This window comes from Tupaia chinensis, unplaced genomic scaffold, assembly GCF_000334495.1.
Source record: "Tupaia chinensis unplaced genomic scaffold, TupChi_1.0 Scaffold143796_1, whole genome shotgun sequence".
NCBI lineage: Eukaryota > Metazoa > Chordata > Mammalia > Scandentia > Tupaiidae > Tupaia > Tupaia belangeri.
In genome coordinates, this window is record NW_006203646.1 from 5013596 (window position 1) to 5025868 (window position 12273).

Sequence of the window (12273 nt, forward strand, 5' to 3'; positions counted from 1 at the left end):
CACATGTAAATAATTGCCAGTGTAGAGGGTTAATTTTAGAGTTAATTTTTATCACAAGCTGTAGAGCTGTTGGGATGACTGTGGCACACACAAGTCACACATACACACGCACACAGACACACACATGAATGCTCATGCACATACAGGAAATTCCAACTATCTCTATGGACAAAGAGGTACATGAACACCCATGCCATCACTACACATACTTGTATGCACAAGTCCCTTTTGACAGGAGAAAGTGCTCAGCACATTTTATCATACATCCTAAATTGAGGGAGGCCATTCAGGATAGGGAAAAGGGAAGATTGCGAGTCAAAAAGAGATATGAAACTAAAAGAGCACACTCTGTCAGCATTAATTGGGGTATAAGAAATGAACTCTGAACAGACAGAAAGACTCCTTAGTTCTGTCAAGAGTCAAAATGTCCAAGGGACCTTTCATCTTGTGGGTGATGCTTGAACTTGGACAGCTTTATCTGAGTAAGTGTTCTGGAGCCTTCCAGTTAGGAGTCCCTGAAGGGCTTGTTATGGTGTAGTAGATTTCTGTGCACTGACGTGGGCTTCAGGAAAGCCAAAACCCATTTCATTTCTGCATCTCTTCTCCCTCTGCCAGCCTTTCTTCTTTGGAGGGTCTCTCTCCTGCCTTGTTAAGCAAGGGTTAATCCACACAGTGGTTTGGGGATTTTAGGATAGGGGTAATTTATTCTTATCTTGAAAAATGGCAATTTAAGAAGAGACACAGAAATAAGAGGTCAGATAAAAATGGGAAAAAGAAAGGTCCTCTGCGGGTGGAATTCTCCAACAAAGTTGGGGGATTTGTTCTAGTTAGAACTCTTTTGTTCTTTATGTTTTCAAGAGTGTTTGGGTTTGTCTTTTGTTTTGCTGGAGATGTAGAAGGTGAGGATTCTTTTCTGTACATTGTTTCTAGGGTTTGGATTCTGCAAATGTACACACTCAGTTTTGACCAGTAAAGACGTTGGCATCCTGGGGCTATAGGGCAAGATGCTCTGGCCTGAGCTATGACTGCATCTCTGGCATTAATGTTTGACAGTGCGGACATATCTACATCGCTCTGGTTGTTATATGTGTAAAAGAGGGATCTGGGTGAGAGTGGTTTTTCCATCTATGATTCTAAGACTAGACAATATCTAATGGCCCTGGCAGTTTAAAAAGTGTGTGGTTATTTTTGCATGAATCTTCGGAACCTGATGCATGAGAATACCCTTGTATTATAAGGAAATGTTCCTGTGCTCTCTCAAACCTGCATTGTGCAATGAATTGGCCTTTCTTTCTTCTATAGTTCCATGCATCCTCTACTTAGACAGGCTTTTCCTCACCACAGTCTCTGGACTGGTTTAGGGGTTTCATCCATGTGTGTTCTCATCCTCCTTGGAGTTCTTGCAGTAGAAAACTTGGCACCCTTTAGCAATTGCTCACTTAACTGTTTCTCCCCTCAGATACCCTGTAAGCTCCATGAGGATGGGTCACATCCGCTTCATTTCTTGCTGTGTTCCAGAATCTAATTTCATGCTTGGTAGATAATTGATACTCAAGAAATAGTCATTATGGGGACCAGCAGTTAACGTAATGGCTATGTCACTGGACTCCCACATAGTCAACCGCTATTCACGTCCCGGACCAGGTGACTTAAACTCATGCCAGGTGCATGTGTGTGTGTGCCCAAGCTCCCGAGAGGAGAATGGAGGAGAAGGGATTGTGGCGTGTCCATCCCCTCTGGGGGGTGATTTCTTGCTTTCTATCTCTCTGTCTCTCTCTGTCTGTCTGGCGAGCGCATGCGCCCTGTAGCAAAAACCTCTCCAAAAAAAAAAAAAAGAAAAAAAAGAAAAAAGAAAATGGAAATAGTCATTATGGAATGGAAGCAATCCCTGTCATTTTCACACTTTTCTTTTGAGTTCGGTGTGAAGTGTGTGTGTGTGTGTGTGTGTGTGTGCGTGCACGCATGTGTGCATTAGAAAACTACAGTCTGATGGGCTGGCAGATGGCAAGGAGGTTAAGGCACTGTATCCTACATGGCTGATTAGGTGATTTGAGTGACTTGCAAGACTTTTCTGTGTCTTTTCCAGTGCTGTCTGGAATTGTTTATTGACCACTCCTTTCAAGTCATTTGTCTGCACCTCCCAGGTCATGGTTTTCATCATCTTCCAGATTTGGCAGACGTGCTGATGCTGAGCATGAGGTCCTCTGTATCTGATGGTTGTCTTTTTTAGTAAGCCCAACACAGAAGAGATGAAGCAAATAACCATTGGTAGTCTTGGGATCAATGTGAGCTTCAATCATGGTCTGGCATTTTTTTGACCATGGACCACATTTGTCATGGGTAAGATCCATGTGTGGAAGCTAGGAAGTGTTTGTCCTGAACATCCATAATAATTAGCTTGAACTTCTTAAATGCAACTTCATCACTCCTAGAAAATGTATCAATGGCTTTTCTTTTTGGGTCTCTTTTTGCCACCTTTTGTAAGGCACTTGTTCTTGCCAACCATCAAGGTGCTACTCAGAGAGCCAACAGATTTGTGTTTGTTAAATTAAATTTTTTTTTTTTTTTTTTACTGGTCTTTCTTGTGCTGTATGAAGTATATAGAGTTTGATTGTGTTGAAAGTTGTCGAAATCTGTGATTTGCAAGTCCTACTACTAGCAGGACACTAACTGGGTGAACTTCCCCAACATTGCTTGAAGGAGGCAGAACCTCGTGAACTGTTTTTGTTTTCATGGATGCCTTTTATAAAATGACCAGCTTAGAAGAGAGTGACTTCTCAGAATCACTAAGGAGCAGAGCTGGATGTTTTTTTTTTTTTTTTTAAAGAGGTCTATTCAGATCTCACTCTGTAGATGACGAAGCTGGGACATAGACTGGGGAAGGGCTTTGCTAAAGGTCATCACCTGGAGAAGGAACCATGGTGGCACCAACACCCAGGTTGTACCCACCAGGGATAATTTCACAGCGAGGAAGTGATCTAATTTCGATGATTCATTTCCTCCAGAAAACTTTTGCAGCTGGAAGGAACAGTTTCTTGTCCTATTTCTAAATTCCTGTGTGCTTGGTTACTTGTATTAATACTTCATTAATCTCATTTGGCATTTGATACTTTATTTCATCTCCTGGAAACTTTAGAACTATTACAGAGGTGATATTATTTCTTTTTCTTACAATGATGATTATTGCAATTTTCCTTCAAGATGGAAACAAAGGAATATAAAAGTGGTAACTGGCAGAATGAGGTCTATAATGTAAATCTGCAGGGTGTTTCTCTGCCACGCTAAACTGCCTGCTCCCTTTTGTGAAATATTAATTTTTAATCAGGTGACTAATACAGAAACACTCTTGGTAAAGAAAATTTAAATGTTATAAAACTGAAATTCTTTTGTCTACTATACTCAGTCCCAGGCCCTTTTGTCTGATCATGGAAAGTAACAGGCACAGGAGTTTAGTGTCTGTCTCACTAGACACTTAACTATGCATTTATTTTTATACAACTGAGAAAGAAAAAAAAAGCTGTTTATTTTACAAAAAAAGTTTTATATTTTATATCTTGTTTTAGAAATTTGCCCTTTTCGTATATTAATATGGGTTTGAATTTTCATGTCGATTCATGTAGGCTATCTAATACTATTAATCTGCATAGAACTTTATAGAATAAAGATACCACAATTTGGCCAGTCTCCATATTTACTTTGTCCATTTCATTTACATAGATATGGAGGCTGCAATAAATATTTACAAATGGGCATGCTTGTGTACATGTGTTTTTCTAGAATACATAAATTTGAAATTGCTAAGACATAGCTAGGACACATGCATATTGAATGTTAATAGAAACTACCAAATGGCCCCAATGGTGTAGCTATAAAAATTTACACCCCCATTTCATTCCAATTTATCCTAGGGGTCTAGGTCCTTCCCTAGGTCCCTCCCAACAGTGTCTGGAGCCCAGTCAACTCACAATAAATACTTGATATTAATGGAATTCTACATTTTGGTCAATCTAATGGGTGAAATTTATTGGCTGCCTGTATTTCTTCTTTGATGAACTGCCTATTATGTCCTTTGCCATTTTTTTTTTTCCCTATTGGCTCTTTCCTTTTTGAGTAATAGGATGCTCTCTTAAATACTGCGATACCTGGGAAAATAGATTGTAAAATCTCTACTTGAAATAATTCTTACACATTTTTTTAATTAATTTACCAAATATTCATAGTAACAAGCTCACATTTTAGTAGCTACTAGTTTTAGGCACCTGTATTGCATGAAAGTGAAGACAGTGAATATCTTACTTTACACCCAATTTTATTGGGGGAGCCGACATACTTCCCAAAGCATTTATAATCTGTGAAACATTTCTACTGTGGCAAAATGAAAAGACGGGGAAGGCCATAGGCTGGTTCAAAATGAGAATGACCTTTTCAAAGAGCTAAATGTGAAAACTTGGGATGCACTTGATTTTGCGTACCCTCTGGTGGCTGTGAGGGCTCATGCACACCTTTGAGGAAGACCTTATTGTTCCTAACAGCTGAGGCAAGGAATGGACAATCTCACAGGAAGGTACCTTAGAGAGATGAATGAGCAGGGACTTGAGTACTCAAGGGAGCAGGTTGTAATCCTAATAGTCTGGATCTACAAGCTCTCCAGCTCTCACTTTGATAGTGTTTGGAGAGAAGGGAGATTAGAATAATTGTTGATGCTCAGTTAAACCAATGGACTTCATATTTGCATAGTGAAAATGTTTCCCAGATTATCATAGATGGAACAATCTTTGAAGAGCTTGTTTTGTGGTTTTCAAACACTGAGTGGCCAACAACATCAACTAACTTGGAGAACTTGATTAGTGTAGCTATCCATAAGCCTTGGCCTCAGATATTTGAATTCAGGTATGGGTAATAAAATACATTTTTAAAAAATTGCCAGAGAGCATGTGCACTCAACAGAGAAAGAGAGAGAGACTGAAAGAGAGGAAGAGGGAGAAGGAGAAAGTACCCCCCCGGAGGCAAGGTCATACCATGGTCTTTTCTCTTCCATTGCTCCATTTGTCAAAATTGTGGGCACACTCATGTCTTCCTGTGTTTTTCAAGTTTCCAGGGTCTAGGTTAGAACCATAGCGCACCATGTGGGATCTGACTCCTTTAACTACTACCCGACAAGACCAACCCAAGGTCAGAGCATTTAAATTAGCATAAGGATCTTACTGTGGAGATGAGCCTAGAGACTCAAATGGCCAACAGTCTCCATGTGGGGGACAGAAGCATGTGGAGTTAGGAGCTCAATGTCACTAATGCTGAGCCCAACAAGGTTGGGTCAAAGTAGTCCAAAGAAATACATAGATTACAACACTCTCTACCTTTCTGGAAACAACTATTTGCACAACTGTGTAGCAATCTGAGCGATTTTAAAATTGCATAACCTAGTTTTCTCATGTTTTCCTTTCAGCAGCAGCCTCATCAGAGATTGCCGTGATGGCATATTTGGGTCAGCCAGCGACTTTGCCCTGCGTGTACTCATCCTGGTCTCAGAGCAGCAACAGCATGTGCTGGGGCAAAGGCCCCTGCCCAAATTCCAAATGCAACGAAGAGCTTATCCACACCTCAGGAACGGTGGTGATGTCAAGAAATTCATTCAAATATAAGCTTCGGGGGAATATCCTTGGAGGGGATGTCTCCCTGACCATCTTAAATACCAACGAAGGGGATGGCGGTGTGTACTGCTGCCGTATAGAGGTGCCTGGCTGGTTCAATGATGTGAAGAAGAACATTCGCCTACAGCTAAGGAGTGGTGAGCATGGGGCATGGAGAGTGATAGTGGAAGGAAAGATTTGATAATTAATGGGCAATGGGTTCAGTGAATGGTGAATAGCATGTAGTTGCCTAAGGAGTGAGTGGGAAGGTTAAATTCAAAATGTCATCAGCTATGATATGGAGCAGGTAAGTAAGCTCAAATACCCATGGAAGTCAAGACTTCCACAGAAATAAGTGAGCAGAGACGGGGAGGAAGAAGGGAACCAGTAAATTGCAGGCTCAATCTGAAGAGAACAGCTGCCACTTATCGAGGAAATTGTCACCTTGCAGAAATTTGGGTGCAGTTTTCCGATCTTTCAAATTTTATGTGAGGTATATTAATTTTTGCATTTTGAAAAAATTTCAAAATAACAACAACAACAAACACTGTGTGAACTAAATAAAATGTGTCCATGGGTCAGCTTTAGCCTGAGAACCAGCATTTGCGACCTCTGGCAGAAGGGAGAGGACCTGGGATTTGGAGTCAGCCATAACAGTTTCCAGGTGTCTTCTTTTCTGTTCCTATGCTTTTGTTGAAATATGAGTATCCTGGGATGCTGGAAGATTGGAGCTCACAGACTGAATTCATTGAGCCTATGGTTGGATTATGCTAATAAGGATCATCTTTAGTGTTTTTCTGGGACTCAGTGTGTCATCATGAGCTCTATATTCCACCTGCATCAGCATTATCTGGAGAATCCTCGGCCTCTATCCTGGACTAGATGGAGACCTTGGAAGGCAGGGTTCATAGATAGCTAAATCCTTAAGCTTCTCTGGTGAGTCTTCTACTGTCTGAACAACTGATATGGATGCTTCTAATTGCAAGAATTTCATACATATTAGTGTATTGTTTTCTCTTATAGCAACTTTGTGAGATAGAGGTATTATTCTGATTTTGTAGAAGATAAAAAAGAGATTTATTGAAGTTAAACGACTCCTAACCAAACCTCCTCTTTTTGATCCTTGTCTATTTAAAAAATACTGTTGACATCAGAATGTGATAGGGTTATCTCCAAGTTCATGGAGAACAAATCTTAACTTTCTGGTCCATCAGAGTCAATGGAAATTTGACATATTATAGAGAGAGTGAGATCTGTGGAATAAACTGTGGCCAAGGGAACCAAATTCAGGTGTTTAGGAGGTCAGTGACATTGGCATGAACACATGTTTACTATCTGAAAGAGACTGTGTTCTCACCCTCCATTACATACTTTGGGCTCATCTTTGATGCAGTTGTTCATTCATTTGTGCCATTTTGGGAGCTCCAGACACGGATGGGTACCGGATTTGTAGCAGAGAACAAAGTAAATACCAGATTTGTCTCTCATGATAGTTACAGTCTAGTGGGAAAAGTGGCCATTAAACAATAATAAGCATGTAGTTATAAAAATGCAATAAATTCTGTGAAACAAGGTATGAGAGCACAGAGTGGACAAGCCTAATCATTATTGTAAAATCTGGATGGCCTCCTGGCAGAAGTGATCTTCTAGCTGAGATGTGAGGATTAAGTAGAAATCTAGATATCAGCCTGTTGAAGAGCAAAAATAGGAAGCTGCAGGTACAAAAGTTTATGACTGGAAGGTCACCAATGTGTTCAATGAACCAAAGAAAGGCCAGTTGACTGAAGAAAAAAGAGAAGTTTGAAGACACAAGTTTGGAAAGAAAGACAGGACCTCTAGATGTAGCCTTGCAGGCTAAGGTGCAGGACTGGATTCTTTCTTTGTAAAAAAAAAAATTTTTTTTTTTAAATCTTAAGAGCAAGGAAGGCGGACAGCAGGTGGCGTGATGGTTGAAGTGCTGGACTTCCACATGGTCAATGACTGTTCAAGTCCCTGACCCAGCAGGTTACCCTGGGCATGTGTGTGTATGTGCCCAAAATCCCAAGAGGAGAATGGAGGAGGTGAAATTGCTGTGTGGCCATCTCCCTGGGGGTGGGGGGTGATTTCTCACTTTTTGTCTCTGTCTCTCTGGTGAGCACACATGCCCTCTAGCAAAAACCTCTCAAAAGAAGAAAAAGAAAAGCAAGGTATGCCCAGTACATTTTTTCAGTGGGAGATTGGCATAATTGGATTTTATTTTATTTATTGATTTTTTTTTTTTGCTAGAGGGCATGTGCACTTGCTAAAGAGAGACAAAGAGAAGGAGAAATCATCCCCTCCATGGGGTATGATCATGCCACAATCTCTTCTCCTCCGTATCTCCCTCCTTTCAGGATTTTGGACACACACACACACATGCCCTCAGTATGTTTCTCAAGCTGCTAGGTCCAGGACTTGAAAGACAAGGTCAGTCATGTTGGATCTAGTTGCCTTAATTACCATGCCATGGAGTCAGCCCTAGATTTGCCATTTTATAAGATTAATCCAGTCTGAACCAGCAGGTGGTATAGTGGTTAAAAAGCTGGAACCTATAGGGCTGACTCTGTAGTTCAAGTCCTGGATCCAGTGGCTTAAAATATACATCAGGCAAGTGTGCATGCACGTGGGCCTAAAATCCTAAGAAGAGGATGGAGAAGAAGAGACTGTGGCATGGTCATTCCACTGGGGGGTGATTTCTCATTTTCCCTCTTTATCTCTCTCTCTGGCCAGTGCATGAGCCCTATGTTTAAATAAATAAATAAATAAATAAATAACTCCAGCCAATGAGTGTAGACTGAAAGGAACAGGAGTAGAAGCAAGAGATCCAGTTTTGGTGGGTATTACAATGGCCAGATGAGGGTCTATAGAATTGGAGAGAAGTGAGTGGATCTCAGAAGAGAAGACTTCAAAAAGTTCACCATGGAATAATGGAGTTAGTGCAAGTTTATTTACTTTTTTTTTTAAATAGATTTTTGTTATATGGCACAAGCACTCACTAAGGAGGGAGGGAGGGAGGGAGGGAGGGAGGGAGAGAGAGAGAGAAAGAGAGAGAGAGAGAGAGAGAGAGAGAGAGAGAAGTAAAGTAAGAAATCAACCCCGGGGGGGCATGATCACACTGCAATCCCTTCTCCATTCTGCTGTTGGGATTTTGGGTATTCTCTCACATATGTCCAGCCTATTTTTCATGCCGCCGAGTCTGGGACTTGAACCAGACAGTTGCCTATGTGGGATCCATCCACCTTAACCACCACATCACTTGGCAGGCCTAAAGGAGCAAGTTTATTTTGGTGTAAAAAATTTTTGAAACCCATGCATAGTCTTCATTATATGCATTTTCCATGAACTCTTTGAAATTCTCTGGTATTTTGTGTCATTTCCCTTTTTCTCCACCTCCATTTGGTATCAGACATGTCTTCTATTGGTTACAGCCCCAACCACCCCTGACCCAACAACAACCTGGCACCTGACAACAACCCTACGCCCAACAACAACCCTACACCCGACCACCAGCCCTTATGAGACAACTGTAGCTGCACTTCCAACCACAACCACGACTGTTCCTGACCTCATAACCACAACACTGCCTGAGACAAGAACCAGTACTGCCCTCACCACGATGATGACCACATGCCCTCTGACAGTTCCGAGCTCCATTCCTGAAGCAGCTTCAAGTCTTCTGACCACTGAGCCCTCTACGGAAGATCCCATCCTCACTGCAGGTGCACAACACAATTGACCATTCCATCCTTTCTTCTGTCAGCTGTGTCTTGGGTTCCTCATAAAAGAGTTTACCCACTGAATGAGACAGCTCAGTTACTTGCTCTGGGGTGTGTGTGTGTGTGTGTGTGTGTGTGTGTGTGTGTATGTGTGTGTATGTGTATGTGTTAGTTTGCTAGGCCTATCATAACAGAAACTACAAACAGTGGATTAAACAATAGAAGTTTACTTTTTTCATAGTTCTGGGTGCTAGAAGTCCATGGTCAAGGTGTAATTAGGGTTGGCTTATGTCCTATTTCCTTATCTTGTGAAGACCCGTGTCTTCACTTGGTCTTCCATGCTGTCTGCCCTGCTCAGTCCTAATGTCCCTTTATAAGGCTACCATTCATATTGGATTAGGGCCCATCTAGATGACTTTATTTTACCTAAATTATCTCTTTAAAGACCCTATCTCAAAATACAGACATTTTCTGAGGAACTGTGGGTTAGTGCTTCAATATGAATTTGAGAGGAAGATAGTTAGCCCACAGCAGTGTGTGTGTGTGTGTGTGTGTGTGTGTGTGTGTGCAGTTTCATGAAATAATTTCTTTAAAGTTTTTTTTTTTTTAAATTTTCAGAAGGCATATGCACTCATGCATATACACGTGCGTGAGAGAACCCCCCCAATGGGATGTGTTCCAGCACAATCTCTTCTCCTCCATCCCATCAAGATTTTGGGCACTTCTACACACCTCTGATGTGTTTTTCAAATTGTTGGCCATGTGGGATATGCTCCTTAACTATGAGGCCACAGGGCCCGTCCTAAATTATTCTTTTTGTTTTATGGTTTTCTTTTTCCTTTATGATTTTGAAAAGTCAGCATTTTGGGGAACTAGCAGTTAGCATAATGGCTATGTCGCTGGACTCCCATGTAGTTGACCACGGTTCGAGTTCCAGACCCGGTGGCTTAAAACTCACGCTGGGCGCGTGTGCGTGTATGCCCAAGATCCCGAGAGGAGAATGGAGGAGAAGGGATTGCGGCGTGACCATCCCCCCTGGGGGGGGATTTCTCGCTTACTGTCTCTTTGTCTCTCTCTGTCTGTCTGGCGAGCGCACGTGCCCTATAGTGAAAACCTCTCCAAAAAAAAAAAGTCAGCATTTTGGTCTTCCAGCTGACCTCCTAGGAGTCTTGCAGTTCTTTATTGAAGAACCAAGAAAGGTCATTCTGGGTCAGACTTCAGTTCCATTCTTTTGGAGTTAAGTCTCTGGCCAGGCATTAGAAACTGGTTGAAGGAAGACCTCTTGACACTACACAGTATCCTTTGGTAGTAACTGGTTCTGTCCTTGTTTATTGTTTTCCTGAATTCTTCTCTACCTGTTACTAAGTGACTGTCACCATTGATTTGGGGGAGTAGGGTGAGCCTCCAAGGCTCTCACCATATTTCAACCCCTGATTCTGAGGTATGAATATCGCAAAGCAAACATGAGATTGCTTGAAGGCTTTCTTAGGCTTTTTGGCTGCCTCAATAAAGCCTGGATAGTTCATTATAACATTGAACTGAGTAATTCTAATATTTTCTGAGTAGTTACTTAAGATTCATGAACTGTAAACTAATCAGTTTTTGTATGTATTTTTTATTCCTTTGGGTTTTAGAATAATCATCTTAAAATATAATATTTATGGTTTCTTTTTCTGGATTCTAAAAGTTATCTGAAATCATTAAAAAACAAAAACAAAGAAAAACAAAAAAAATAAACCCTGAAGTACACAGAGGAACGTACAGATGACTGCAAAAATAACCTCAAATCCCAGCACTTACCACAAACACAGTTAAGACTTTTATATTTTAGCTGTTTTTTATCAGACCTTTTTGTCTTCCAGAATCAGAAACGTTCCTGCTCTCTAGTGACTCCCAGAGAACCACAGCGGCTACTTCTGTAGACACTGCCTTACTCACATCCAAAGGTGGGCAAACACTCATGTTCTCTTATCTTCCCTCCCTCCTTGGATGGAGAAGAGGGAAATTAACAGAAATGTAGTTGGTCAGATGACACAAAATTACGTTGGGACCTCTCTGCAGTGAAGCCTACCTGGGACAAGCTGGCATCAGGGCAGCCTTGGTGGTTTGTTTATCCTTGTGGCTCTCAGAGAGAGATTGGGGACAGAGAAGAAAGAAAGAGAGAGGAAGAGAGAGCAAGCAGAGTGAGCTTCACTCGGTTCGTGCAGTTCCTCAAGGTCATACGTGTTGTATCTGTAGCATTTTTGCCTTCCCACTCTAGGCGATGTGACACAGCAGTCTCATTCTAATTCCAAGCATACTAATCTTTTTGTTGAAATTCCTGAGGGGAGTACTCACTCAATGCACTGGCTTTTTATAGTGGAGGGAGAACTCTTTCATTTATTTGTCCTTTCATCCATCAATCAAACCTTCTTTAGTTATTTATTAGGGACGAAGGGCAGAGAATGTCCTAAAAGTAAGACACGATTCGCATCCTTGGAAACTGCTTGGGCTTGACTCTGAATTCTACTATTATTTTTCTGGGGTATTTTTAAAAAATTATTTAATTTTATTTATTCATTCATTTATTAATTTGACCAGAGAGAGACACAGAGAGAAAGAAGGAAAGTGAGGAAGCAAGCCACCAGGTCTGGGACTTGAATCATGGTTGGCCATGTGGGAGTGTCTAGCGCCTTAACCACCACACCACCTGCTGGTCCCTATTTTTTTGTTTTTTTTTCTTTTTGGAGGAGTCCTCTGGCCTCAATTATCCAAGGTTTGTTGTAAAGTTGAATAACTTATTGCACATAAATGACTTAAATGAATATTTGGCTCATTAATAAGCACTCAAATGGTAGCTGTTACCTGAATGAAGCTACTAGATAAAAACAGACATCCATTGCATATGTGAATCAGTATTTGTAAGAGAA

The 12273-nt window shown here is 41.2% G+C and overlaps 1 protein-coding gene across 2 annotated transcripts in view; it reads left to right on the forward strand.

The window, feature by feature from the left end:
* Positions 1-375: 375 nt before the first annotated feature.
* TIMD4 (T cell immunoglobulin and mucin domain containing 4) overlaps positions 376-12273 on the forward strand; it is a 38828-nt gene continuing 26930 nt past the window's right edge. Inside the window, exons 1-4 of one of the 2 annotated variants that reach the window (XM_027766958.1) lie at positions 376-482; positions 5450-5788; positions 9077-9367; positions 11227-11310. In XM_027766958.1, the coding sequence (XP_027622759.1) occupies positions 425-482; positions 5450-5788; positions 9077-9367; positions 11227-11310 (772 nt within the window). In that variant the 5' untranslated portion in view covers positions 376-424. Of the gene's footprint in view, positions 483-5446; positions 5789-9076; positions 9368-11226; positions 11311-12273 lie in introns of both variants that reach the window. The other variant, XM_006165093.3, reaches the window with a different exon arrangement.